The sequence below is a fragment of the Rhipicephalus sanguineus genome, chromosome 7 (genome assembly GCF_013339695.2).
Source record: "Rhipicephalus sanguineus isolate Rsan-2018 chromosome 7, BIME_Rsan_1.4, whole genome shotgun sequence".
Lineage (NCBI taxonomy): Eukaryota > Metazoa > Arthropoda > Arachnida > Ixodida > Ixodidae > Rhipicephalus > Rhipicephalus sanguineus.
In genome coordinates, this window is record NC_051182.1 from 117942492 (window position 1) to 117969752 (window position 27261).

A 27261-nucleotide genomic window follows, 5' to 3' on the forward strand; every position below is an offset into this window, starting at 1 on the left:
ACCGCGGGTACGACGGTAGTGGGGGCATCGAGCAGAGCGCGACCGAGTTCCTGCCGCTCCTCGGAGGTGCTGCCAGAGGGCGTCCGCGCGGGCTGCGCCTTCAGCGGGACCGAAGAGTTCGTGACGGCGTCTTCTTCAGCGACGACGACGCGAACGTTCCCGCGGTGCACCGAGAAGCAGCAGAGCGCCCGGAGGCTTACGATGACTTCATCGGTGGCGGAGGTGTCCTTGTCGGGAACGACACCGACTCCTTCCCGCTGCCCGTGGACGTCAAGAGCTTTAGAAGGCGTCCACGGGGTCGCCCTCACCTAGGCGGCGTCGCCTTCGACGGGAGTGCGCCTGCTTTGCCACTGTGGGAAGACGCCGATGTGGAGACGTCGACCACCGACTCGTCGCTCGAAGTCCACCAGGAAGTCGGGCACGGAGCCGACGGTGAGGGCACTGTCTCGTCCTGGAGAAGAGGTGTCCCCGTCGCACGACTTCAAGGCTACGATGACGACGTTACCGGTGTTCCGAGGTATCCACGAGGTCCGGGCAGAAGTCTCAGCCTTGACGTCAATGAAGGCTCGAAGGAAAGCGACTCCGCCCGCCGTGCTGGGATGCGTCGTTGGAAGCTTGGGCCGAGTCTGGCGACGTTCCCTCGAAAGAACAACACTCATGGTTGGGTGACCCGATGGAACAGTGATCGACGCTTTGCGAAGTTCGGGAGCAACTACACGTCATCCGCGGGTCGGAGCATCCACCGCAAGCACCTTCACAGCAGGCGCGACTACTGGCAAGCTCCGGTAAGTGGACTCAAGCTCATCTCGACGGGACTTCAGGTGCTGTTTACACGTGTTGCTTTGTAATGTAAAGCCATCGAAAAGGAACTTCAGTAGTTTCCATGTTCTTTGTGCAGTCACTAGATTCAGTAATCGACGGAGAAGTCTACGATGAGGCGAGCTGGTCTGTAAGATATGCCCGTAAGTTTAGGGCGTCCACATGTCTTTGACATGTGGTATGAGTGTACAGGCACAATAAATATCTGTACGGAGGGAAAGTAGCCGCTGTGGTCTTTTTAGAGTGCCTCTAGATTCACTTTTAAACGATGTTAAGAAAGTGTCATAATGATGCATAATAGCCTTTCAGACGCATGCATAAAAGCTAAGACTGCTTTATTTTCTACTCTAGACTATTATAATTGTTGCGGCTTCCCAGGCAACTTAGTTACAGAACTCGGACCATATCCGCAAGATGCGTCTAGACTTTGCCTGTGGTATGTAGAAAAGCAGTAAACGTTTGTGAAGATAAATGTTATTGTGGTATTCTGCAAGGCGTCTGTGTACACGCTTTAGTTATTTTGGAGATGTAGATTCAACTGTACGTTCTTCCGAGGGCTGCAGCTTCTTAGTCGAAGAGCGTAGAAGCATATCTATAAAATCTGTCCAAGAGTTGAGATTTGTATCCTGAACTATACTGCACGCAGAAAATGTCCATAAGCATAAAGATTAACCTTCAAGGACGACTACGTTTATACCATCACCTAGGTTCATGTCGCTCGCGGCCCGCAGTCACTTATAGTACAAAAACACCGGAAAGATTATCTGTGAAGGCTGTAGATGCTTGGTATTATTAGGTGGTGTGTAGAAAAGAGCGCAGAATTCTTGAAGCATAAACGTTACATGGCAAGGGTCTATGAATGTACTTTAGATATGTTCAGGCTCCTCGATGGCAAAAAGTTGCTTGTTCCGAAGGCCTACAACCACGTCCATAATATGTGTGTTTATCATAATATCTGGGGTTTTACGTGCCAAAACGATGATAATGATTATGAAGCACGCCGTAGAGGAGGACTCCGGAAATTTCGACCATCAGCTGGGTGTTCTTTAACCTGCACTGACATCGCACAACACACGGACCTCTGGCATATCGCCTCCATCGAAAGGCTACCGCGGCGGCCGGGATAAGCGAACAGCTGTGGACGGACGGACGGAAAAAATTTTATTTAAAAAAGAGCACCTGCAAGGTTGTCGGCCCGGACACCCGGGCATTATGTGCGGTGCGGCATAGCCTTTCCACAGCTGCCAGCGCCCGCTGGATTGCCTACGGTTGTGTAGGTCTGAGCTAGTCAGAGCGCTTAGCCATCAGTCCTCGAGAAAGTCCGGTCCTATGTTGTCCTCTATGTTACCCTGATCTGTGTGCACTTCCATAAGTTATGTGCCATATCTGCGTGTTCGTGCTTGCATGCAGCATACAACTCGCTTCTGCGTATTGTCTGGAATTTACTGTTTAAGTGTACTGGATTTCGGAAGGTTCCGGTCTGCAATCTTCTCCAATCTGTCTAGTTTGTGCGCTGGTGGTGGGTATGCTTCTCGTTGTTGTTTATAGTGTGCCAGTATGTTGTGGTACGTGACCATGGTCTTTCTCTGTCGTCTTGTATCGCTGTTTGCACAGTGAGAGGTTTACAGAGAAGAAAATATATTGAAAGTGAAAGTTTGCAAGGCGTCTACATATGCATATACTGTTGCACATGTTCAGAGTCCTCTGTAGTCCGCAGCCACTTCATTCACAATTAACTCGAGTTACCTTCTTCGCGGTATTATACGTATACCAATACATAGGTACAGGTTCCTCACGATGCCGAGGCCGGTGGTGGTGCTGGACATGACAAGAGCGACGACGACAAAGAGAAACAGGTGGACGACGGCATCAGCGCCTCGCTCAAGCTGTTCACGTTGGACGCGCTGGTGGGCATACTGAACCGGTTCGAGGACTGCCGCTCCAACAAGCACTCGGCCTTCCAGCTGGTGGGACCGGACATGGCCATCGACGTGGCTTCCGCCTTCGTGGGCAACAGCAGTCCCTGGCTGAGCGTGTTCGACGAGCAGGGTGCCCCTCCGAAGTTCGACGCCGTCGAGAAGATGTCGGTCGACCTGTCGTCGCTCCAGCTGCCCGCCGACGTCGAGGGTCGACTCAAGGGATTCGACGACGACTCGCTGACGCCGCTGCACTTCGATGAAATCGGCCGAAACGTACGTGGAAAGCCTTAGGTGACTCGTGAAACGCGAAAAGTGATTGTCGGCGTCAGCACGAGGGATGTAAGAAATCATGTGATGACGTCACCCTATGAGGTTATCGTGACGTCACAGATAGCCTAAACTGTGACATAACTGCGGCTTCATTACGACGTCACGCGGAAATTGACCGTCGGCGTCAATACGAGTGATGAAGAAATCGTCACGTGATGGCATAAACATATGACGTCTCATGACATCATAGATCTCCGAAATTTCACGTAAATATGACGTGACGTCACATGATGTCATCACATAACATCGTCGCATGGTCAAAGGTGGGCCGATTCTGGAGGCCCTGCGAAACCACGTTGGGTGCACAAAGGTTTCGGGTAAGGGGAATGAATACAATCGTCTGAGAACATGGTTTTCGCCTTCTTGTTGTCTTAGGCGAATGTGTAAGGGACCGTGCGACGTTTTTGTGAAGGAGCTGGGCTGTTGTAACAGGTTCTACACTCATACTATAGTCGGACGCAACTTAAGAAGTCCGCGGCATAACCTCCTCAAAAGTGGATGCTCACAAACCTGCACCCATGGGCGCGCACTCCAGATTGACGTCATGGGCCGGACTGTCGGTGACCCCGGCTTCGGATAACACTGCCGAGTGCATGAGCGGCACTATTTCTTTGGTCGCGGGCGCGCTCTGCTGCCACGCTTCAGCCGTAAGGGCGGGGTCTCTCCGGACTGGGTATTTTAGCAGTGCCGTTTTACAGTATGGTAAGTGCGGGAATACCATACCGTCGTGGTCGGCGCCAAGGGCGTCGGCAGGAAGGGTGCGAAAGGGGCACGTCCCCCTCCCCCCTTCCGGCCCGCTTTCTTCCCTCGGTACGTCGCTTTCTTTAATCTCGAGAGCTGTGTTATCCCCTGTATTCGTCTGAACACGTTTCCGCGAGCATCGAAAGATGGAAGCTTGCAGCGATAAAAAATCCTTGCTGCCTTAAAGACAAACCCATTTGCCGAAATGGTGTCTCCAGCCACACCCCGTTTTCAAGGGTTTACCATCGCGCGCGTCGAGCAACTCAGGCAGCTAAACGGTTTCCGGATCTTGGTACATTTGGCACGGAACGCTAATACCACAGCGTCAACAGTCATTACCGTCATTGCTGAAAATCTTCAGAGGGGTTCACTATAACTGCATGCAACTTAGGAAAACGACGGAAGCACGGCAGCCGATCTCTTCCGCGACTAAAGAAATAGTCCCGCTCTTGCACTCGACGCGGTCTCCGAAGGTGGGCCACACTCGGAAGGCGGGGCGCTGGCCGTCCGGCTCATGACGTCAGTCTTGAGTGCACGCCTATTGGTGCATGCTCGCATGCATCCGCCTTTGAGGAGGAAACGCCGGAGACTTCCGAAGTTGTATCCAGCCGTATATAGTTGATTACAATCTATAGTCGGATACAACTTTAGAAAGTCCGCGGCATTTCCTCTTCAAAGGCGGGTGCAAACAAGCCTACCCCAATGGGCGCGCACTCCGGACTGACGTCATGAGGCGGACGGCCGGCGCCCCGCCTTACGAGTGGGCCCCACCTTCGGGGACCGCGCCGAGTGCATGAGGGGGACTATTTCTTCAGTTGCGGAGGCGATCGGCTGCCGCGCTTCGGTCATCTGGGCGGTACCTCTCCGGACTTTTTTGCGATAGCAATTATATGGACAGTCTCGGCTGATTTTTGCCGTCGCCGTCGCCGCCGTCATGCACACACACACACACACACGCACGCACGCACACACACACACACACATATATATATATATATATACATATATATATATATATATATATATATATATATATATATATATATATATATATATATATATATATATATATATATATATATATATATATATAGAAAAGCCACAAAGAAAAATAATTCACAAATACTTTCCGACGCGCGGAATCGAACGGACGACCCCTCCTTCCGAAACGCGCGGCGTTAGACGGCTAAGTCACGGAGACAGCGCCTTTCAGCATGCTAACGGCGAGCTATTTATATACACCATTTACTTCAGCGTGCTTTCTTACTCACCAGCGAGATGGCGCGATGTGCGCGCTGGGCGCTGGGCGCGCTTTAAAGGTCGTCGCCCCGCTCCTGCGAACGCCGAGGCTCTTCGCCCTACAGGGCGTGGTCGCCTTCGTGCGCTTATCTGAAGGAAAAAAGGAGGCGGGCGGGGGGTTGGAGCGGGGGGTTGTATGTCTTGTGCTTTCCCCGCGATGGCCGCGCTGAAGTCGCAGAGCGTGCGAAGGTCACTTCGCTCGCTGCAGCGGCCGCGTTTGCGAAAGGAGCGCGCTGTTCAAACAGAAATAAGTAACAACTGCGACATTTAGTCCGAACTCGTCTTGTGTGTACATGTTTGTTCGTTTCGTGCGTCCTGCTTTATGTTTCAGCAGTGCGCTTCAAGTATCGAGCTGTGACGCATGATAGTGCGCGCTCGTCCTGTGTGCGTTCTTTTTGTGCGTCCTTTGGGCTCGAGCGACACGCTGGCAATTTCGAGCTGCTTTCCGTTCTTCGATTTACATTCCAATTTGTTGCTATCGCATTCATTGCTTCGCCGTTGCGGCGAAACTGTGACTTTTTAAAGTTGTACCCGACCATAAGAGGAAACATAAACTGTGCCATCGGCCATGACTTTCCCGCCGAGAGAAGATTTGCATAGACACTATGCCCATAAGGGGAAGTCTTATTGTGCACTTGTCTCGTTGTACGTAAAGTGCAAAACAAGGATTCAATGTACACTTTTCACCAATACATATTCCGATACATTTACTTTTGTAAGGGAGCGGTGCCAGTTGGAGCCTGAAGTATTTTTCTTTCAGCTCAAGTAAATACTAGGCTTACCGGAATATAAAGGCCAGTGGTTCCTTTGCAAAGTAGTGCGTTTTCCAGCGCCTACTGGCACGAGACTATGATAAAATGTGCCGGGACGTTGGATTTTTTTTACCCCAAAGCAGCACCACAAATGTACACCTATATGGCTAAAGTAAGTGTCTCAAACACTGTGAAGTGTATTAAGTCATGTGAAGTACTAGGAAACGGCTCCATACAAGTGCTTCGAGGCCGCACATAATCAAATCAAATCAAATCAAGTTTATTCATCTTTCGAAGAAAGGAAAGATAGGAGCTGTCACAAAAAGCTACTACAGTGTGTAGCTTGACGAAGTGACAGTCCCTCCTTGATAGGACAGCAGCAGGCAGTGAACATAGTAGAGTACATAGTAATCTAAATTTATTCATCGAACATTTTTTCCAAACGCACAAACCTTCTATACAGCTCTCCCATAGCGAAGCACAGAGGGCTCTAAATCGTCGACTATTCTTTCTAAAGAAACTTTGTCGGATGGATTTCCGTACTAACTGGCCTTGCATTTTTGTACTTGTGTTTACAGGGTGCTTCAAGAAATGTGTCCTAAAATCCCCAAAAGTAAGGGAAATGGAACATTTGATCGCTGCCTTCATAATTACTTTTAAGAGCGTAGCTTTTGAGGTCGAGGTTAATCCTTTGGGAGCGTCGTACGCAGTTTCCTAGTGGTTGTGTGCAGCAGAAATAGAACAGCTCACTACTCACCACTGGTGCACTAAAACTGAAGTCCTCGGGCACGAGAGTATGTGACAGAGGGAGAGAAAGAAAGAAAAAGAAAAAATAGAGAGCGAGAGAGAGAGTGAAAGAAAGAGAGAAACAAAAAGAAAAAAAGAATGGGAGAGAGAAAGGAAGAAAGTAAGAAAGAAAAAGAAAGAAAGACATTTGGTTGGGAGAGTAGGAGGAAAATGTGCATGGCCTCGTTTGTACCGATGCAGGCCATGCCTATCAATGTGACGCCACCAGCTCCGCTCTTTCAGCAGCCTTCGCGACGTTAAGCCAGTGAACATGCTTGAAAATTTCTGTGGCTGCACACATCCAAAGATGGCTAGAGACGTCAATTATGACAGTAATTAAATAAATTCAATAAGTCAATTACCCTTTTGAGTAGTGCAGACTGACGGCCGGCTCAAATGGCCGAAATGAAGTCGATCCTGCGAAGAGCCCGTTGCCGCTTTGAAATTTTAAAAAAGCGGCCTCCGGTAGTTATTGCGGAGCAGCGAATACCGACCAAATTCACCGGCAATACCGAAACCGAAGCGCAGGTGAGCGACTGTAGCAGACGACTAGAATGACGTCGCTGCTCGCGACAGCAATTTCAGTGGTCTTAGTTTTTCTGCATTTGTTAACGTACAGTCGTGAGCCCTCTTAGCGTAAACATGAGAGCACGTGCCACCCGGTGCTGACAGCGGCGCCTACCTATAAAACACGAATCTTTACGCATGCGCGGTGAGTTAGCGGTGAAACCATGCTACCATTGCGTGTACCGCCTCATCTTAGCGCACCTTCGTCGAAGGCGCTCACCGATGACGCGGTGCGCGCGATAGTAAAATAACCACGCCACAAACAAACTACGCATGTGCAGAGCTTCGTGTTGGTGCACGTAGGCGTCGCTGGTAGCGCCGTATGGGCACGCGTTGTCGTGTACGTGCACGTGGTGTGCTAAAATCGAAAGCACAGCCACGAAGATAAGTCGATCGACGGTTGGTCACCGACCCTCGCTCATTCTTGACGTCTCGGAACAGCATGACAGTAGCGCTCTCCCGCGTGTCGGTTTCGCCGACAAAACTGGTCAGAATTCATCGCTCTGATAAAATTGGAAGCGTCTGCTTTTAGCGGCGAAGCACCTCAGGGTCGAGGCTTGTCCGTCCATCCGCGTCCGGCCGTTATGGTACAAGAAACCGAAACCGACAGCGCCGTGTACAATCGAAACCTAAAACATCTGTGAAAAAAAGGTTAACAAAAGGTGAACAAGCGCAAAAGCAAAATGACAAAACACTGTAAGAACAACAAAACATCTAAAGGGTAACAATAGGTGAACGAGCACAAAAATAAAATGACAAAACACCGTAAAAACACCAACATTGAGCGCCCATCAATTAAGCATGTGACAGCACAATGCACGCTGCAGTGAAAAATGGGAGAGGTTCTTCGCAGTACGTTCCACGTGGGTTTCCTTTGCGCATGCGTGGCCGTCGCCTAGCAACGGAGACACACGCCTTGCGAGCGCGGCCAGATGTTCTCCGGCGCGGCCGAGCACAGGCATGTCGGGCGTGTGGCAGTGCAGTGGTAGTGCCGCTTGGCCGCTGCGACTATATACGCTCAGCACTTGTTGGGAGCAGATTCCGTGCCACTTTTCCTGCTGCTCGGGGCACTGTGGAGCCTGCCGTGGCGACAGCACCTGAAGAAGATGTAAGGCACCTGCGGGACTTGTTAGTAGCGACTGACATTTGCGTGCGGTAGATATTGCCGTACTTATGGCGTTTACCGTACGGAGGTGCTAAGATGCCCCAATGAAATGGCCTGTACTGAAGTGCAATAAAAACTCAGGGTCCCTTATGCGTTTGCCTGAAACGACTGGAAGGTGAAAGCCATCGAGATAATGTTCTAGATGAATTACCAACCCGTTCAAACGCTCACGTTAATAGGCCCAGTTGCTGCGTAACTTCGCAGGTAAGAACTTCAGCCCAAACGAGGATGAATTACAAAGAGGATGAGACGAGCCCTGGCGCAGTGCTCGTGTTCCGTCCTATTAGCGCTGAAGTTTTCACTTTCTAAATGTACTGAAGTAACATCTGTATTGGATGGAATGAAGTAGCCCAAGCACAGACCCTTAATATTTTCATGACGCTAGATGCATGGGTAGCGGGCCGCTGCGGATGCCTGCGTGCAGCGCATATAATCGCCCATCCTAGCAGCTGCACGCCCAATACTTCTTTCAAATGTGCCCGCATGGGAGCCTTCGTCCCTTTTAGGGGCGAAGCTCCTTAAGGCGGCACCCGTTCGTCCCTCGTAGTAGTCGTCGTCGTAGTAGTAGCAGTAGTCGTAGTCCGTAACAAGTCTTACGCTTTGACCTCCAAGGTGGTGCCGGTGGGAGATTTTTCCTGTGCGTTGTTGAACAATGAAAAATTCGCAGCGTGCGCGTTAACTAAAAGCCGAATTCTTCTGTCTCTCATTCCCCATTAGCAGCCATTGGCATGTTCCAGTAGGAAACATTAGTAGAAGTAGAAGTGTAAGTGTCAGCTAAAAGCCGACTTCTTCTGTCTCTCATTCCCATTAGCATCCATTGTTTACTTCCAAGGTAGTGCCTGGTGAGATTTCTCCTGTGCGTGATTAAACAATAAAAATTTTGTTCAAAACGCCGTTGATTGATGAAATAAACCAACGAAAGACGCCAGATGTTTTGTAAAAGCAAAACGAAAGAACGCCAGATGTTTCTAAAGCAAAACTAAAAGACGCCAGCTGCTTAACGAAAGACGCCAGATTTTTCTAAAGCAATGGTTTTCTAAGCAATGAAAATTCACAGCGTACATGTAAAATTAAAGTGAGCTGCAAGTCGTCATAACTCATCGAACCTTTAGTATAAACGCGCCCGATCTCACGTCGTTTGGGCAGAATTCACGGAAGATTCACGGTTTACCGATGAACCTCCGCAGCTTCGCCCACTCATCATCATTCACTCCGTGGATATGCTGTGATTTTTTCCTATTCTTCTAAGCTTGATTTCGGCTGTTGTAGAGCGACATTTTTAGTTGGGTCCTCATAGCCGTCGGCGTGCGGCGTCTGTTAGCGCGCGCTGCCATATTTTCCAAGGCCAGGCGTTTGCGGGAGGCGGGTGCCAGTAAAGTCGAAAGAACAGGGAAAAATCTAGGGACTTTAGGTGCCAGCGCATGCTGCCCATGGTTGCCAGGCATGGCCACGCATGCGCAAAGGAGGCCCATGTGGAACGTACTGCAAAGAAACTCTCCCGTGAAAAATAGATGAGAATCACGGGTGATTCACGGTAACACCGAATGATCCCCACGTGCTTGGCCACTCATCATCATTCACTTCGTGGAGATGCGGTGATTTTTGGGAATGTCAAAGCGGCGATGGTCTCTTCGCAAGAAGGGCTCCAGTTCTTCCATTTCACCTGACCGCCTGTCTCCACTAATTAACAAGTTCATTTAATCCGTTTAATTATTTATGTAATTGATGCATCTAGTCGTCTTAAGATGTCTGCCACTATAGAAAAAGAAATTACGAAGGCAGCCATGAAATATTCAATTTCCCTTCCTTTGGAGGATTTTCGGGCTCATTTCTTGAAGCATCCTGCAAACACAAGTGAAAGAATGGGAGACCAGTTAGTACGGATACCCATGCGACACAGTTTGTTGTGAATCTAAGATTTCGAGCGAAGAGTGTGCTTAGAAGCGTATGTGCTCTGCACTCTATTACGGTAGTGCTGTATGTAGCTGTCCATAAGAATGAGACACAGTTTTGCTGGCCTTTCACGCTGTTGCACATACTGTTTTACATACCCGAAAACAGTTCAGCGTGTTTGAGAAAATTCATTTAGTCATAGAGGTGTACATTTGTGGCGCTGGTTTGAGGTAAAGAAATTGAACGTCCCGGCAAATTTTGTGAGGGCCTGATTTCGTGCGCAGCAGAAAACTTCACTACTTTGTAAAGAAACTACTGACTTTTATTTTCTTAGTGTTTACTTGAGCTGAGAGAAAAGTACTTCAGACAGACTCCAACTGGCACGGCTCTCTTAAAAACGTGAAGTAGCAGCAGTGGAGGTTTATTGTTGAAATAACGCTTATTACTGCAGCCCAATAGGGAATACAGTGCAGATAAATATACAGGAAAAGGTAGAAGGGGGCAGGGGGCACAAAAACAGAGAATTGGCTGCAAAAAAAAAAAAAGAGAAAAGAACTGTAAGCGACTGTGAGTGTGGAGAGAGAGAGTCATAATTAGAAATGCTTTTATTTTCCAACAAAATGTTTGGGGGTATCGGGGTCCTTCAGGCAAAAAGCTGCACAACACAGATTGAATGTGCCTGAAGGCCCTCACATGGCAGTAGTAACGCCAAAACCAGCATATATACACATGTTTAACATATATCCAAATATATTACACTAGTTTAATGCAACTAAAAAAGTGCGACATGTTGAATAACGTTAGTGTTTTTCTACGAACACACGGTATTTATAAACAACATAGAAATCTAATACATTTAGTGAGAGTAAATGCCAATGTACATTGTCATACATCAGAAACAGTGGTATTTACAACACTAGGAAAAGCATTGGTATAAACATGACTATGATGCACAATATGATATTAAAACGCCAAGCGCGAAATATATATTACAAAAGAAAATGAGAAAATGTAAGAACGGCCGATTTACAAAAAGCACTCTCTAATTTGTGAGTCAAACTGTTTGGAATAAATTTTTCCCTTTCCAATTTATTTAACAACGAAGGTAAGCTATGTCGCAGTGATTGCGTGAGATAATTTGTGCGTCTGTATGGTACGGACCACCTGTCTTGGCTATGAGGGCGCGAGTCATTCACTTTTTTTTTGTATTCAAGTCGCGACGTATGTTTTAAGGATTTGATATTTTCGGAGCCGAAACAAAATGAATATAGTGGGTGAAAGAAGAAAAAAAAGATAGTAGGGTGACAGTAGGGGAATGACGAGTTGTGGAGAGATTAGGTAATATGTAAGAGTAAAAAAAAAAAGCCCCACGGTCACTTATGCATCTGCCTAAGACGACTGGACGGCGGTTTCCATTATCTTCTTCACCTTTTCTTCTCAGCAGATTGTATAGGTTTCTCCCTCCCCTAAGGCTTTCCTCACACAACGCGGTTTTTCACTGCCTCCGGGATGGGGGTCATTGGAAACTTTGTCCACCTCACGTGTCTTTAAAGCGTAACTGCTAAGGTTTTCGTTACGCCGTGTGGCGACACCAGAAAACTATCGTAATCCCGTACCAGCACGCGCTGTCTTCGTCCTCTTCTCCATCTTCGCCCTCTTCGTATTTCTGCATCGCTCCCGGTACACGTGCGCCGATATGTCATGCGCGGGTTGCAATAACTCTGGTGGGCGAGGGAAGGAGTACAGAGATACATAGAAAGAGAGAGATAGAAAGAAAAATGGTTAGAAAGAGAAAGAGAGCAATAGAGAGAAAGAAAGCGAAGAAAGAGAGAAAAATATAGAAATACACAGAAATAAATAGACAAAGAGAGTAATCGAAACACACAAAAATGTGGAAAAAAGAGCAAAACCGCGTATAGTATAGTAAAGCGAGGGGTGGGAAAAAGAAGTGAAGGTGAGGAGGGAAAGGAGGAGGTGAGAGGGTAAAGCACATCATAGTGTGTGTAGTACATACCTTAGCAAGGTGCGTGTTTGGGCTAGTTGGTACTCCATCTGAACAGTTAAATAGCGATGTCTTTCGATCCCTGAAGTTTGCGCTATTTAACTGTTCAAGTGTAGTATAGTAAGGAATAGGAAAGGGATGTGAGGGTGCGGAGGGGGGAAAGGAGGAGGGCCATGTCACCAGCTCCGCTGATTCCTCAGTCTGAGCATCACTAGTGCGTAACTGCCCCAATTTTCTTTGTTCCTCAGAGATCGGCCCTACTTCCACCAAACGGCGATGTGGTGCGATGGCATCATCATGTGACGTCACGTGATGACGTCAGAAATTTCTGTGACCTGTGACGCCATGATGTGACGTCATCACATGATGACGATCTTTTTGTATCACTCGTGTTTGACCCCGACGTAGCCGACGGTCACTTTTCGAGTTTGATGAGGTATCTTAGGCGTTCGCTTGGATAAGACTCGTTTGGTTGTGGACTTACATTATGAAGCTTTAAATGACAAATATTATGCGTATTCTGTGACTGCGTGGGGTCGGCGGGAAGTGTCCGTGTGCATGTTTGAGGCTTGGTCTCGGAAAAGCGAGTTTTCCGTCATTGCTCTTGTAGTGGTCGAGGTTCAGTAGGTCTTTATCTTGACCCATGTAAACTGCGCCCTTGTTTTTTTTTTCTTGCATCAGGCGAAGAAGGCGCAAACGACCCTGGAGGGCGTCATCAAGTCCAGGCAAACGTTGCAATCAGAGCAACAACAACCAAACGTGGGTACACGGGTCGATGGTGGGCCTGTTTCTTTACTCTATAATGATCACCATCATGATCGTCACCATGATTATCATCACTGCCGTTGCTGAGTTGCAGGGGTAAATTCAACAGGTGCACTCTTTTAGGGCAATTTCGGCGATTTTTTTAATATCCACTGATCCCTAGAAAACTTTCAATATATGGTCGCTTTGGTACTCTAATGACCTGTGCAGAGCTGTACTTTAGGAAGTCATTTAATTTGCCTGTAAATAAACTTAGAGATTTTTAGTGATTTCTCCTCCGTATCATGCATTTGAATGCGGGCCACCCTGTGTTCGTGACGTCGTATCCTACATCACTATGTCGCCGAGCAGGTGGTCAAAAACGGTCGCTCAATTCGTTGCTGTCAAGTGGCGGAAAGCTGGCACACCTCTTGCCGTCGTTGAAGGATATCGCCAGCTCTCATAGGCTTGCACACAGAGGGGGGCAGCACCCACCTCCGTGGCATCTAAGGGGGGCGGGAAGTCTATCCCATGTCTGACCTGTCGCGTCACTTTAGGAAGTCATTTAGTTTGCCTGTAAATAAACTTAGAGATTTTTAGTGATTTCTCCTCCGTATCATGCATTTGAATGCGGGCCACCCTGTGTTCGTGACGTCGTATTCTACATCACTATGTCACCGAGCAGGTGGTCAAAAACGGTCGCTCAATTCGTTGCTGTCAAGTGGCGGAAAGCTGGCACACCTCTTGCCGTCGTTGAAGGATATCGCCAGCTCTCATAGGCTTGCACACAGAGGGGGGCAGCACCCACCTCCGTGGCATCTAAGGGGGGCGGGAAGTCTATCCCATGTCCGACCTGTCGCGTCATTAATTAAAGTGAAGGATTATTACCACGTAAGTTTTTGACGATAATGACGGCCAAGGACATCTTATGTTGCATTATAAGAACTGTTTGCTTCCCACCTTTATCACCGGAAAGCCGGGGACCAAAGGCAGACTATTGTAGGAAGCACTTCATCGCTTCATTTTAATTTCGCATCCTCCATTGTGAAGCGTATTTTCCTTCGGACTCGATTAACGTAAGCGGGGGGGGGGGATGCAAACAGAGAACCCTGTAAAAGCCTATGCCAGTTCTCTTTTCTCGTGCCAGCACTATGGAAGAAGGAAAAAAAAAGAAACTAGGAGGGAGCGTCACGTGATTTCGGTAACGTCGGTCCTCTGACGCCACCCCTTCTGATCAGCGCGCTGTGCCTCCTGGGTAGTATTAGGCCCCCGCAGCGCCTGCAGCAGACGCAACCAAAGCGAGCCGCATGGGCATCGACAGGGGGGTGCAAAGAAGGCTTTTGCCCCCCCCCCACCCCCACCCCGCGCCGCCCGAGGATAATATCCTACCGAAAATCATGGTACCCAGTTGCAGTTTCAGTTTCAGTAGAGTGCACTAGTTTCAGCGAGGACGGAGAGTGGCAGAACCAGGATAGTTTGTTCGTAAACGCAGCTGCCCACGTGACCACAAGAAATAGTGACGCGCGCCACTCGCGGCAACGCGTAAACGTGTTTGCGCCCCGTCAACAACTGCGGTAGAGGGCATGCGCAAGGGGCGTAGCAGCTAACGAAAACTAGAGATGACTTGGTTGGTTGTCGGTTGTTTGCATGGAAATCAAGTTGATGCCGATGTCGCGAGGTGCTCCGCTTTGCGATCAGTTGCGCGGCACACGCTTCAAAAATCATTTTAACTATCTTTTAGGCCATATTTACCGCTGATATTTTGTATAGGACGTGTGTGTGTCCACACAATCATTTTTGCAACAGACGTAAGAGAAGACTCGAAGACAGGACAGGACAGGCACTAGACGTAAACTCAGCAAGAGTTGATGACTGGCGCTCGTCTTGTCTTCGTGTCTTCTCTTGTGTCTGTGTGTTTATATTTTGCGCTGCAAAAATGATTACCAGTTTAAGCAACCAACTAGCCCACATTACCGCTTTCAGTGTTCAGACAAGTCTATCTCACGAGTTATCTCTCCTTGAAAATTTGTCAGTCCTTCTTTAAGTCCAATGACGACGCATAGATGGCAGGGGAACAAGAAGCGACGATACTGTTGTGCCTAAGTAACAAGAGAGTGCCTCTTATATGTTATTTGATCAAATTTTCAGGCTAAAAAGTACGTGGACGATGCCGTTGCCTCCCTGAACGGCATCACCAGAAACATGGAGAAGAACTTCAACGACAGCGTGGTGAGATGAGGGCGCGGGTTCGATTTTTTGTTATGGCTGCCGCAATTAAATGGGCGGGAGGTGGGGTCATGAATGCGAAAAAAATCACAGCATATCCACGGAGTGAATGATGATGAGTGGGCGAAGCTGCGGAGGTTCATCGGTAAACCGTGAATCTTCCGTGAATTCTGCCCAGTACATCATCACCGACGTGAGATCGGGCGCGTTTATACTAAAGGTTCGATGAGTTATGACGACTTGCAGCTCACTTTAATTTTACATGTACGCTGTGAATTTTCATTGTTTAGAAAACCATTGCTTTAGAAAACACCTTGCGTCTTTCGTTAAGCAGCTGGCGTCTTTTTCGTTTTGCTTTAGAAGCATCTGGCGTTCTTTCGTTTTGTTTTTACAAAACATCTGGCGTCTTTCGTTGGTTTATTTCATCAATCAACGGCGTTTTGAACAAAATTTTTATTGTTTAATCACGCACAGGAGAAATCTCACCAGGCACTACCTTGGAGGTAAACAATGGCTGCTAATGGGAATGAGAGACAGAAGAAGTCGGCTTTTAGCTAACACTTACACTTCTACAGAGACAGAAGAATTCGGCTTTTAGTTAACGCGCACGCTGCGAATTTTTTATTGTTCAACAACGCACAGGAGAAATCTCCCACCGGCACCACCTTGGAGGTCAAAGGGTAAGACTTGTTACTCACTACTACGAGCACGACGAGGGACGAACGGGTGCCGCCTTAAGGAGCTTCGCCCCTAAAATGTCTGCGTACTTAGATTTGGGCGCAGGTAAAACATTACACCATTTCCCGCTAAAGGGGACCATGAGGCGATGCGAAGCCGGAGCACTTGCACGATCGCGTTCCGTTGGCGTTCGTTGGGCATCCTACCGACCTCGCTATAACCTCGCGTCGTGGAACGGGAAGAGGAACGCTACGCGCGTCTTGTTTTCCCTCTAGCCTGGCCGTTAATTCTCACAGGGCGAGTGGGGAACGCGCTCGACAGGCGCGCGAGAGAGGGCAGCGTAGGAGAGGAGAGAGAGGGGGAGGGGACGCGCATGCGCTGGCGCTCATCGCGGTGGTGCGCAGGAGAGAATTTCGGCATGTCTAGCCCGCGTTTCAGAGGAAGAGTGGAGGGGGGAGGGGAGAGGGGAAGTGGAGAGGGGAAGGGGAGAGGAGGAGTGGAGAGGGTATGCGCATGTGCAGTAAGCGCGGTCACGTCGCACACCACCACCACCACCGGTTTGAACTCCGCTACAAGATGCTTCGCATCTAAAAAAGCATCAAGAAAACAACACATGGTTAAAATTACTTCGGAGTCCCCGGACGCAACGACGTGCCTCATAACCATATCGTGGTTTTGGCACGCCTTAAAATGTAAATCGCCCCGCCACGGTGCTCTAGTGGGTATGGCGCTCGACTGCTGACCCGAAGGTCGCAGGATCGAGTCCCGGCCGCGGCGGCTGCATTTTCGATGGAGGCGAAAATGTTTGAGGCCCCTGTACTTAGATTTAGGTGCACGTTAAAGAACCCCAGGTGGTCGAAATTTCCGGAGCCCTCCACTATGGCGTCTCTCATAATCATATCGTGGTTTTGGCACGTTAAACCCCAGATATTATAATTATTATTATTATAAAAATGTAAATTTTCTGTCTGCTGAAAGCGCCCTACGTCACCGTCGCAAAAAGATAGCACCTTTCCTTAGCGACGACCCTTTCTCGCTTTTAAACTAGTGGAACTTAACTAGTTGCCTTAGCGTACATGCCACATGCCTATTGTAAAGACCTGTATACGTCCTTGATTATTGTCGTTGTCATGATGTCCTAGATGCAGTGGCGTAGCCAGGGGGGGGGGCACACCAGGCCCGTGCCCCCCCCCCTCGAATTTTTTTTTTGCCATAGCATACACAGCACAAAATGATAGTCGGCCACATCTGCCTGCCCTGCCCCCTCTTCGGATCATGGAGGTGCCCCCCCTCCCCCCGAAAAAGGTTTCTGCCTACGCCCCTGCCTAGATGTCACTACTTTCGAATTATCTTTCATAGGCTGTTCAAATTACCATTTGTTCTATTCAAGACACAATTTCTTGCGTTAAAAACATGAAGACGCTTTTATTCACGTAACACTTCCAACGCAGTATTCGAATACTATCATCGTTCAGGCCTGTCTTTTTTTCACTCTCTAACTGTACTTCGTTCAACATGTCAGAAGAAAAAAGAAAGTTTTCTGTTGCGATTTTTGTGCAGTGCTTGTTTACCTCCAAATATATATAGTATAGAGGCAAAGCAGCTGGTGAGGATCAGGTAACATCAGACCTGTTGAGAGACGGTGGAGAGATTATGTTAGAAAAACTGGCCACCCTGTATTTTGTTGTATTGTTGTTATCTGGGGTTTAACGTCTCAAAACCACGATATGATTATGAGAGACGCCGTAGTGGAGGGCTCCGGAAATTTCGACCACCTGGGGTTCTTTAACGTGCACCTAAATCTAAGTACACGGGCCTCAAACATTTTCGCCTCCATGGCCACCCTGTATACGGAGTGTCTCTCGACGGGGAGGATACCAGAATCTTGGAAGAATGCCAACATCATCTTGATCCATAAGAAAGGGGACGTCAAGGACCTGAAAAATTACAGACCCATCAGCTTACTGTCTGTTGTCTACAAGCTATTTACAAAAGTAATTGCTAACAGAATTAATATGACATTAGAGTTCAATCAACCAAGGGACCAGGCAGAATTTCGTACAGGCTTCTCAACGACATACCATATTCATACTATCAATCAGGTGATAGAGAAATGCGCGGAATACAACAAACCCCTACACATAGCCTTCATAGATTACGAGAAGACATTTGATTCGGTGGAGACATCAGCAGTCATGCAGGCACTGCGGAATCAGGGCATCGACGAAGCCTATATGAACATAATGGAAGAAATATACAGCGGATCCACAGCCACTATAGTCCTCCATAAAGAAAGCGACAGAATCCCAATAATAAAGAGCGTACGGCAGGGAGGCACGATCTCTCCAATGCTATTCACCGCGTGTTTACAGGAGGTTTTCAGGGCCCTAGATTGGAAAGAATTAGGGATAAGAATTATTGGAGAGTATCTCAGTAACCTGCGATTCGCTGATGACGTTGCATTGATGAGTAACGCGGGAGACGAATTACAGCTCATGATTACTGAACTGGATACGGAAAGTAGAAGAGTAGGTCTGAAAATAATATGCATAAAACTAAAGTAATGTGGAACAATCTTGGCAGAGAACAGCGCTTTGCGATAGGTGGCGAGACACTGGAAGTTGTAAAGCAGTACGTCTACTTAGGACAGGTAGTAACCGCGGAGCCGAACCATGAGAGTGAAATAACTAGAAGAATAAGGATGGGTTGGGGCTCATTCGGCAAGCATTATCAAATTATTAATGGTAATCTACCACTATCCCTCAAGAGGAAGGTATATAACAGCTGCATCTTACCGGTACTTACCTACGGAGCAGAAACCTGGAGACTTACGAAGAGGGTTCAACTTAAATTGAGGACGACGCAGCGAGCGATGGAAAGGAAAATGATAGGTGTAACCTTAAGAGACAGGAAGAGAGCAGAGTGGGTCAGGGAACAAACTGGGGTTAAGGATATCACAGTTGAAATCAAGAAGAAGAAATGGATATGGGCCGGGCACGTAGCACGTCGGCGGGATAACCGGTGGTCATTAATGCTAACTGACTGGATTCCAAGAGATGGCAAACGCGTGAGGGGGAGACAGAAAATTAGGTGGGTAGATGAGATTAAGAAGTTTGTAGGTATAACGTGGCAGCAGAAAGCACAGGACCGGGTTGATTGGCGGAACATGGGAGAGGCCTTTGCCCTGGAGTGGGCGTAGACAGGCTGATGATGATGATGATATGTAGTATAAATTCACTGTAGCAATATTCACTATACCAGACCCACCATATCACTGGCCTCCATCTTCACAGTATTGGGAAGGCTCTGAATTTTTTTTCCTCCATAATGTCTCTCATAGAAAACAAGTACGCTCTCCATCTTCACAGTATTGGGAAGGCTCTGAATTTTTTTTCCTCCATAATGTCTCTCATAGAAAACAAGTACGCTCTCCATCTTCACAGTATTGGGAAGGCTCTGAATTTTTTTTCCTCCATAATGTCTCTCATAGAAAACAAGTACGCTATCCATCTTCACAGTATTGGGAAGGCTCTGAATTTTTTTCCTCCATAATGTCTCTCATAGAAAACAAGTACGCTCTCCATCTTCACAGTATTGGGAAGGCTCTGAATTTTTTTTTCCTCCATAATGTCTCTCATAGAAAACAAGTACGCTCTCCATCTTCACAGTATTAGGAAGGCTCTGAATTTTTTTCCCTCCATAATGTCTCTCATAGAAAACAAGTACGCTCTCCATCTTCACAGTATTGGGAAGGCTCTGAATTTTTTTTTTCCTCCATAATGTCTCTCATAGAAAACAAGTACGCTATCCATCTTCACAGTATTGGGAAGGCTCTGAATTTTTTTTTCCCTCCATAATGTCTCTCATAGAAAACAAGTACGCTCTCCATCTTCACAGTATTGGGAAGGCTCTGAATTTTTTTTTCCTCCATAATGTCTCTCATAGAAAACAAGTACGCTCTCCATCTTCACAGTATTGGGAAGGCTCTGAATTTTTTTTTTCCTCCATAATGTCTCTCATAGAAAACAAGTACGCTCTCCATCTTCACGGTATTGGGAAGGCTCTGAATTTTTTTTCCTCCATAATGTCTCTCATAGAAAACAAGTACGCTATCGTCGGGCTACATTCATTGGTGGTTGCAATCGCGCAATTTGACTCCGTAGCCTTGCCTTCATTGCCAAGGGAAGTTGTCCGCGTGCGCAGCGACGGTGATGCGAGAACAATAAAACCTTTCTGACTTTACTAACCGGCGGTATACGCTTTGCTTTACAGCAAAAGGTCGTTGACGTGTGTGACGAAATGCAGAAGGCCCTTACCATCAACTCGCAGACGACTTTCAAGGTCAGTGCTGCTTCGTGTGCCCTTTCTACGATGTTTGCGTTAGTTTGGGATCGACTAAATCACTGATTGTGTGGTCGTTATTAAAGAGACACTGAGGAGAAATAAGATTTTTCTTGTGCTGGTAAATTACTCTTTCACCAAAATCGCCCCGCTTGCCTCGAGAAGTCGCTTGGTAAGCGAGAAAACACGCAGAAAGGAAATGCTGGTGGCGAAACCGCGTTGAAGTACGCGCGTCAATCGCATGACGTCGCAGATTTCGACGGCGTCCACAAGGGCCTGCGTGGTTTCTAATCGGTAAAAATGAAGTAGACGGTCCTCTGCGGCGGCCGGATACTTAACACACCAAGTTTCAGAAGCTTTCGTTGAAGCCGACATCTCCAAAATGCGAAACATACACTTTGAAATCGCTGTTGTCACGCGCGGAGATTTCGGCGCGAAATTTAAAAATGAAGGATCCATGTGAATACACGGCGCTCAAGGAAACACATACGCTGTGGGCAACGGACGAGGACAGGCACTGACTGCCAACAGGAGATTTATTGAGCGTTAAAAATGAATCATTGACCTTCATTTTATCCTCTATGAACCTATGATGGTGTAATTAACGTCATTAGAGTTTTCAGAGTACAATTTATCAATCTAAACCTATTGATTGTTTGACTTTAGCGTTCCGCACAGTAACGCAGGCATGGCAAATGAGCTCCATGGGAGCGTTTTAAAAGTGTCGAAATGATATGCACCTTAACGTTGAAAGAGCAATATTTAACTGTAATGGCGATTTTACAATCGACAAATGGGCGCCGCCATCTTGGGCTGTTGAACGAATGTTTTCCTCTCTTTGTATGTCGTGACGTGGATCCATTTAACAAGGTCATGAAACGTCGAATGCACCCGGCCCAACAGTTCCTCTGCGTGTGCATCTACCGTAGCACTGTTCGCTTAGTTAAACAAAACGGTGAAGTCACTAGCCCAATATGGCAGCATAGAAGCCCATCCATAAAATATTGTATCGTTCACAGTGCCTCCATGGTACTGCAGCCACCTTCAGAACCACACTTGTTGCCGCTTGCTTAAACCGAGGGAGCAGACGTCTCTTTAGGCGAAAGCCTTGGACGCCTCATCAAATGGGAATAGTGACGGTCGGCGGCGTCGGCGTCAACACGAAGTCATGCAAAAAATTGGGGCAGCTATGCACTAGTGCTGCGAAGACTGCGGAAACAGCGGAACTGAGGCCTTGTCCTCCTCCTTACCCTCATCCTCACCCTCACTTCCCTTTCTCGCCCCCTTGCTATACTGTAGTATACATGACTATGCTATGCTTTACCCTCTCCCATCCTCCGTTTCCTCCTCCTCGCCATCACTTCCCTTTCCCACCACCCTTGCCATACTTACTATACTATACATGGATTTGATGCGCTTTCCTCCTCTCTTTCTTTTGTCAGTTTCTCTCTCTCTTTTATTTCTGTCTTTCTCTCTCTCTATCTTGTTTCTCTTTCTTTCTGTTTTTAATTATTTCTATCTTTCTTTCTCTTTCTCTCTATCGTTTTCTCGTTCTCTCGCCCATAGCAACGCAGTCTCATGGTTCCCTTAAATGCTTGGATAGCCTTGTGGTTACGACGCTGGCCTTCGGACGGTGGGTACCCGGGTTCGAATCCCGCCTCGGCAAGAAATTTTATTTCGTTTTATTTACTTCTTCTCCTCCTCTTCACTTCTCATCTCCACTCCTACTCCTTTCCTTCCTCATCTCCGTTTCGCCTAACGCTCGCCTCCCTCCTCCTTCCCGGCTCCTTGCCTCAGCACTCCTCGTGTTTACTAGGCTTTACTCTCCCCCACCCCAGGCTCCAACCTCCTTCCCCACCGCTCTCTATCACTCTCTTTCGCTCCGCTCTCTCCCTGTAATGTATTCGCTTTCCCTCGCACCTGCTGTACTCGGTAGCGGGGCTTGCCCAATTCCTGTGGTAATGGGACCTCCCGAGTTTCTGCGCACGATTTGCATAGGAACGGCCCCTGCTTAAACAGTTCCGCTGTTAAAATCGTGTGATGACGTCACCACTTCACAGATAGCCGAGTTTGTGACGTCCTTTTGACGCGTCACATATCGATACGTCACCTGATGACGTCACACCACATGACATCGTCGTTTGGGTAATGGGGGGCCGATCCCGGAGGCTCTGCAAGACCACGTCAGGCGCAGAAAGCTTTCGTAGGGGGGGGGGGGGGGTCAATGCAATCGGCTAAGAAAAAGCCTTCGAGTCGTCTTAAGCGAATGCATTAGGGACCGTGTGATTTTTCTCTTTGCCGATCGCCTCGGGGAGCCTGAAGGAATTTCCGATGTTGCGCGCAGGATTTACTGTCGTCGAACCTGGATCAGTGGCCGTATCTGACGCGGAACCTGACTGCGGGGCTGGACGGCGTCAAGGACATGCTGCCCAACATACGGAAGATGGTGTACTCGGACATCGGGGCATTCTTCGATCATGCCAGGGTTGAGGTCGGTGCATACAGCGTTAGTTTCATTTCACATCTTTATTCTACCCGCCACGGAGGTCTAGTAGTTATGGCATTTGAGTGCTGACCCGAATGTCGCGGGATCGGATCCCGGCTGCGGCAGCCGCAATTTCGATGGAGGCGAATATGCTTGAGGCCCGTTTACTTAGATTTATGAGCACGTTAAAAAACCCCAGGTAGTCGAAATTTCCGGAGCCCTCCACGACGGCGTCCCAAACTATTATTAATTACACCTTCACTCTCAGGGGGGAATATTTAGTACACTGAAGAGCAGGGTTTGTAAAAATGCGTTCCATAAAATCCCGAGCAAGCGCCCTCCCCGGCCCCTTTCTCCTCCCGCCATTTTTTCAACCTCTTCTCTGCTACAGAATCCTTCAGCTGCATTTCCTGGGAACCCAAGTTCTTAGAGTCTTTAGATATGTGCACGATTTCTTAGTGCTTTTACCGTGTGCTGCCTCGGAGTTGCATTCCGGGTTGTCACAAATTGTCGGTGCATTTGAAGAACGCCTTCATCACAAGTCACAACTAACGAAAATTCACACGAGGATTCCCTCCGGTTCAGTAAAAACAGTAAATGCATGCGTATTCAATAAAGCATTTCATTAGAAGCACAGGTGTGACTTCTTCTTAGAGGCTCTTCCGCCGCCATCTTGGTTTTTTGTCCGCGACCGAGCAAGGCCCCCGCCCCTCCAGATCTTGTCCAATCATCTTTATACCGCAGAGGGGGCGCTTGCTCGGGATTTTACGGTAAGCATAAAAACAACTAAAAGATCTACGCACGCTCTTCTGTTAAGCTAAGATAAAAACAAACGAAACATCGGTGCTTAGACTAATATAAAACAGCAGTCTTGAACGTTCTGGCTCGAGTTTTCAAGGCTGTGAAGCTATTAAGGCGAAAGCTTTTGATGCGGACGTATATTCCCTTACACTAGCGTCCGCAAGATCGGTTCCAAAAGAGTTGCCTACTTGCCTTACTCCATTTAACATTCCAAATTGTTGCTATCGCATTCATTGCTTCGCTCTTACGGAGAAACTGACTTCTTTTAGCAGCGAAGCTGTTTAGCAAATCGTTCCATGTCCGGCGAACCAAAACACTATCATCATCATAAACGGGTTTGTGCCACAGAAATTGGGTAAATCCCACTACTCTCCACTGGTCCACTAAAAATAAAGAAGGCAACAGTTAGCCCAACAACAAATGGCTGCGAAGCGACGGCGGCGAGCCGAAGACCCCCGAGTACGTACAACGAGAGAATACTAGGTAAAGGGAAAGGCAACGGCGGCTGCGAGAAGACCCCGAAGCGATGGAAGGCCTACGCCAACGACGATGTGCCCGTAGATTTATGAGAGGTGCGAACGCTTGGTTTCAGCGCGAGTTCCTGTCTCTGGAGTTTGGACATTCGTGTCGTGTCTGTGACTGTCTGTGGTTTAACTCGAACCTCTCTGCGCTGAGGATCAACGTAGAAACAACCTAGCATCACCTATCTAAAGCCTAGCTACGACCTAGAAGCAACCTAGAAACAACCTGCATCACCTAGCTAAGGCCTAGAAGCAACCTAGAAGCAACCAGATTAGTCTTCAGAATCGCCTATTTCGCTGTTTCATGCCTTGCGCAGCTTAGTGCAAGCTTCGGCAATTTTTTTTTCTTTAATTTACGCAGGTCAGAGAGAATATTGGCGACTGCCGGCCGTTCTACCTGCTCTACAGAACGACCGTGGACGCTGTGTGCACGCAAGGCTTCCGACGATTCGTGAGCATGTCTTTTTTTTTTGTGTGTGAGCATTCACTTCAGCGAACATTAAGCTACATTTCGCACTGCACGCTCGAATACACAAGGTCTTCATCGTCCTAAGAAGGTATACATGCACTAGTACTGGGGTTCATCCAGCATTTTAGCTTCATTGGGTTAAGGGGGATGCTTTGTGGAAAAAAAGTAGTTGGGCTATTTTCTCTATACGTCTATTAATTTATTTCAAATTGGCTTACGCCCGTTACACCTCTTGGTGGCGTGGGCTACCCCCATTTTCTTTTTAGTTGTTAGTGCACACAGGGAGAAAAAAAAAACTTGGAGGACGCTTGAGCCTCGCCTTCAAGAGTAGAACGCGATAGTGTAATCGGTACCCGTGCGCATCGCCTTCTCAAACGCTAGCCTAGCTTCGGTTCTCGGTGCAAGCCTCAAACATGCCGTAAGGAAACGAACAGCTGTGCTCGTAACATTGGCTGTTTCAAACTATCCTAGAATGCCTACTACAAGTTCAGTGGTTAAGTGGCCACTACGCCATAATTCTTCCTTTTTCGAATCAAGGAAGGGCCCACTACACGACCTACGCAGCTGCTCACTTAGTTGATGCTTTTGCAGCTGATGATGATTAAATATGTCTGAGCTCTTTGTAATGGGTTTGCCTTTAAAACATCCACTCGTTGCGCAATTCAAATGTTTTGACGCCTAGCGTGATTCGATCCCTCTGCAATGCAATATTAAATACGTTAAGGCGACTCCTTCCACTGCATGATATTCATGTAGTGTTTTTTTTTTCCGTAAGCAGTTTCAAGCAATGGTGTGGCACTGTGGTAGAACACCTGCTTGCCACGCAAGGTCCAATTCTCATTCGAATCGAAGATCTTTTTATTTATTTTATTTGCATATTTTTTATTTTTGGATCACGGACAAGATGATTTTTTGTTCACAACCAACAACGCCGACACCAAAATCTCTGCGAAGCGAGCTCTTTAACGCTATCGCATTAAAAAGCGCACGCATACGCACGCGCGCGCACATACACGCTGCGAACGGTTACATTTCTAAAGCTGCAAGCGTGGCAGTTTCAAGCCCCTGTCATTGAAACGAGCCAGTGACATTAACGTATCATTCTCGGGCTTACCGCTAAATCGCCACGATATAATTTAATACGGGCACAGCTGCTTGTGGTTCCGTTTGCTGATTGCAACTCACCACCCACACTCTCGTTATCTCGCAGGGTGAGTTCTGGTTTTGCGTGTGGTGCTGGTTCATCCTTGGGATTCCCTGCTTCGTCGCGGCCTTGGCGCTCTCCACGTTATACGCCAAAACGACACCGCAGGCGACCAGCGGAGAGTAAGCCCACGCTCGGCACACGCGGGGGCCACCTATTATCGCTGGGAAGACCCCAAATATACGTGATAGCTTTTTTGTTAATGCTGAAACACTTCTTTACGAACTTCACCCAACTCAAGCCTATCTATCTATCTATCTATCTATCTATCTATCTATCTATCTATCTATCTATCTATCTATCTATCTATCTATCTATCTATCTATCTATCTATCTATCTATCTATCTATCTATCTATCTATCTATCTATCTATCTATCTATCTATCTATCTATCTATCTATCTATCTATCTATCTATCTGTCTGTCTGTCTGTCTGTCTGTCTGTCTGTCTGTCTGTCTGTCTGTCTGTCTGTCTGTCTGTCTGTCTGTCTGTCTGTCTGTCTGTCTGTCTGTCTGTCTGTCTGTCTGTCTGTCTGTCTGTCTGTCTGTAAATATTTATCATTAACAAAATGCGTGGCTCGTTAGCGAAATACGTGAAGAAAAAAGGAGTGAACATTGAACTGAATACACGTAGCCAATGGCGAATTCCACAGCTCTTATGAATGATAAATTGTAGTTTGCATTTCGTTTTTTTTTTTCGATGCGCATTGACACACGCGTCGACAGTAACGAACATTGTCTACGTTCTATTCTTCTTCTTCCGCTTCAGGGGCGGTGGCGATGGCGATGCCTGAAGATCGTGTCGACTCCATTCCGTCTTCTTCCACGCCTTGATGACGTCAGCAGCGTGGCCGAAATCGATTCGGACCAATAGTTGCTGCAGGCATGCCACGGGAAGGGAGACCGTCGACAAAGATTCTCTCTCGTTAATAGTTAATCCGTCGTGTTTTCAGTCAGAGACCGCCACACACTTGTTGGGTTCTACACTTAAGCGCCCACCGATCTACTAGTCTTTCACCATCGTCTCCGACATTACGGAACATTTCGAAAAAGTGCCCATTGTATATTTACTCGTGTTTCATACCCAATGTCGTAGCCGCGAGGTCTTTTGAATTCTGTGATATTTAGGCGATCTTTCCTTATGTTCGGTGTTTTAGTTACCGTACATGTACGGCGACCTTTCTTTATGAGCATGGTACGTTTGTTTAGTACGCTAGCACTCTGACGAGCAGATACGACAGTGCTCACGCTGTTGCGGGGACTGGCCACGTTACTTTCGCAGCACGTGATTATGAAGCGAGATGTGCGCGCTCATTGGACAATCTACAACACGTGACTGGTCGCGATAAATCCTGGCTTATTATTATTATTATTTTTGATTGCGTATAAAAATGCGCGAACGTGTAGCGTTTCGTTACGAAGTGTGTCTTTACAATTACACGTTTTGTAAAAAAAGAAAGGTTTGATGCTGATTTCCGTGAGGGTAGCAGTCGTGCGTGCGAACGTACTTATTAATCA

General features: G+C 47.6%; 1 protein-coding gene across 1 annotated transcript; it reads left to right on the top strand.

Moving 5' to 3' along the window:
- On the top strand, positions 1-26596 carry LOC119398962 (uncharacterized). Its single transcript, XM_049417480.1, has 8 exons — positions 1-785; positions 2601-3011; positions 12955-13032; positions 15166-15246; positions 22607-22753; positions 24431-24520; positions 25749-25864; positions 26513-26596. Exons 1-8 carry the CDS (start codon positions 600-602, stop codon positions 26535-26537), a joined length of 1134 nt encoding a protein of 377 aa, XP_049273437.1. The 5' UTR covers positions 1-599; the 3' UTR covers positions 26538-26596.
- Positions 26597-27261: the final 665 nt, after the last annotated feature.

Bases quoted from the DNA above. Each gene is read 5' to 3' on its own strand.
- LOC119398962 (XM_049417480.1), top strand. From the start codon at position 600: ATGCGTCGTTGGAAGCTTGGGCCGAGTCTGGCGACGTTCCCTCGAAAG. The intron at 786-2,600 runs GTAAGTGGACTC...ACCAATACATAG, and splicing joins GCGACTACTGGCAAGCTCCG to GTACAGGTTCCTCACGATGC. The intron at 25,865-26,512 runs GTAAGCCCACGC...CTTCCGCTTCAG, and splicing joins CCGCAGGCGACCAGCGGAGA to GGGCGGTGGCGATGGCGATG.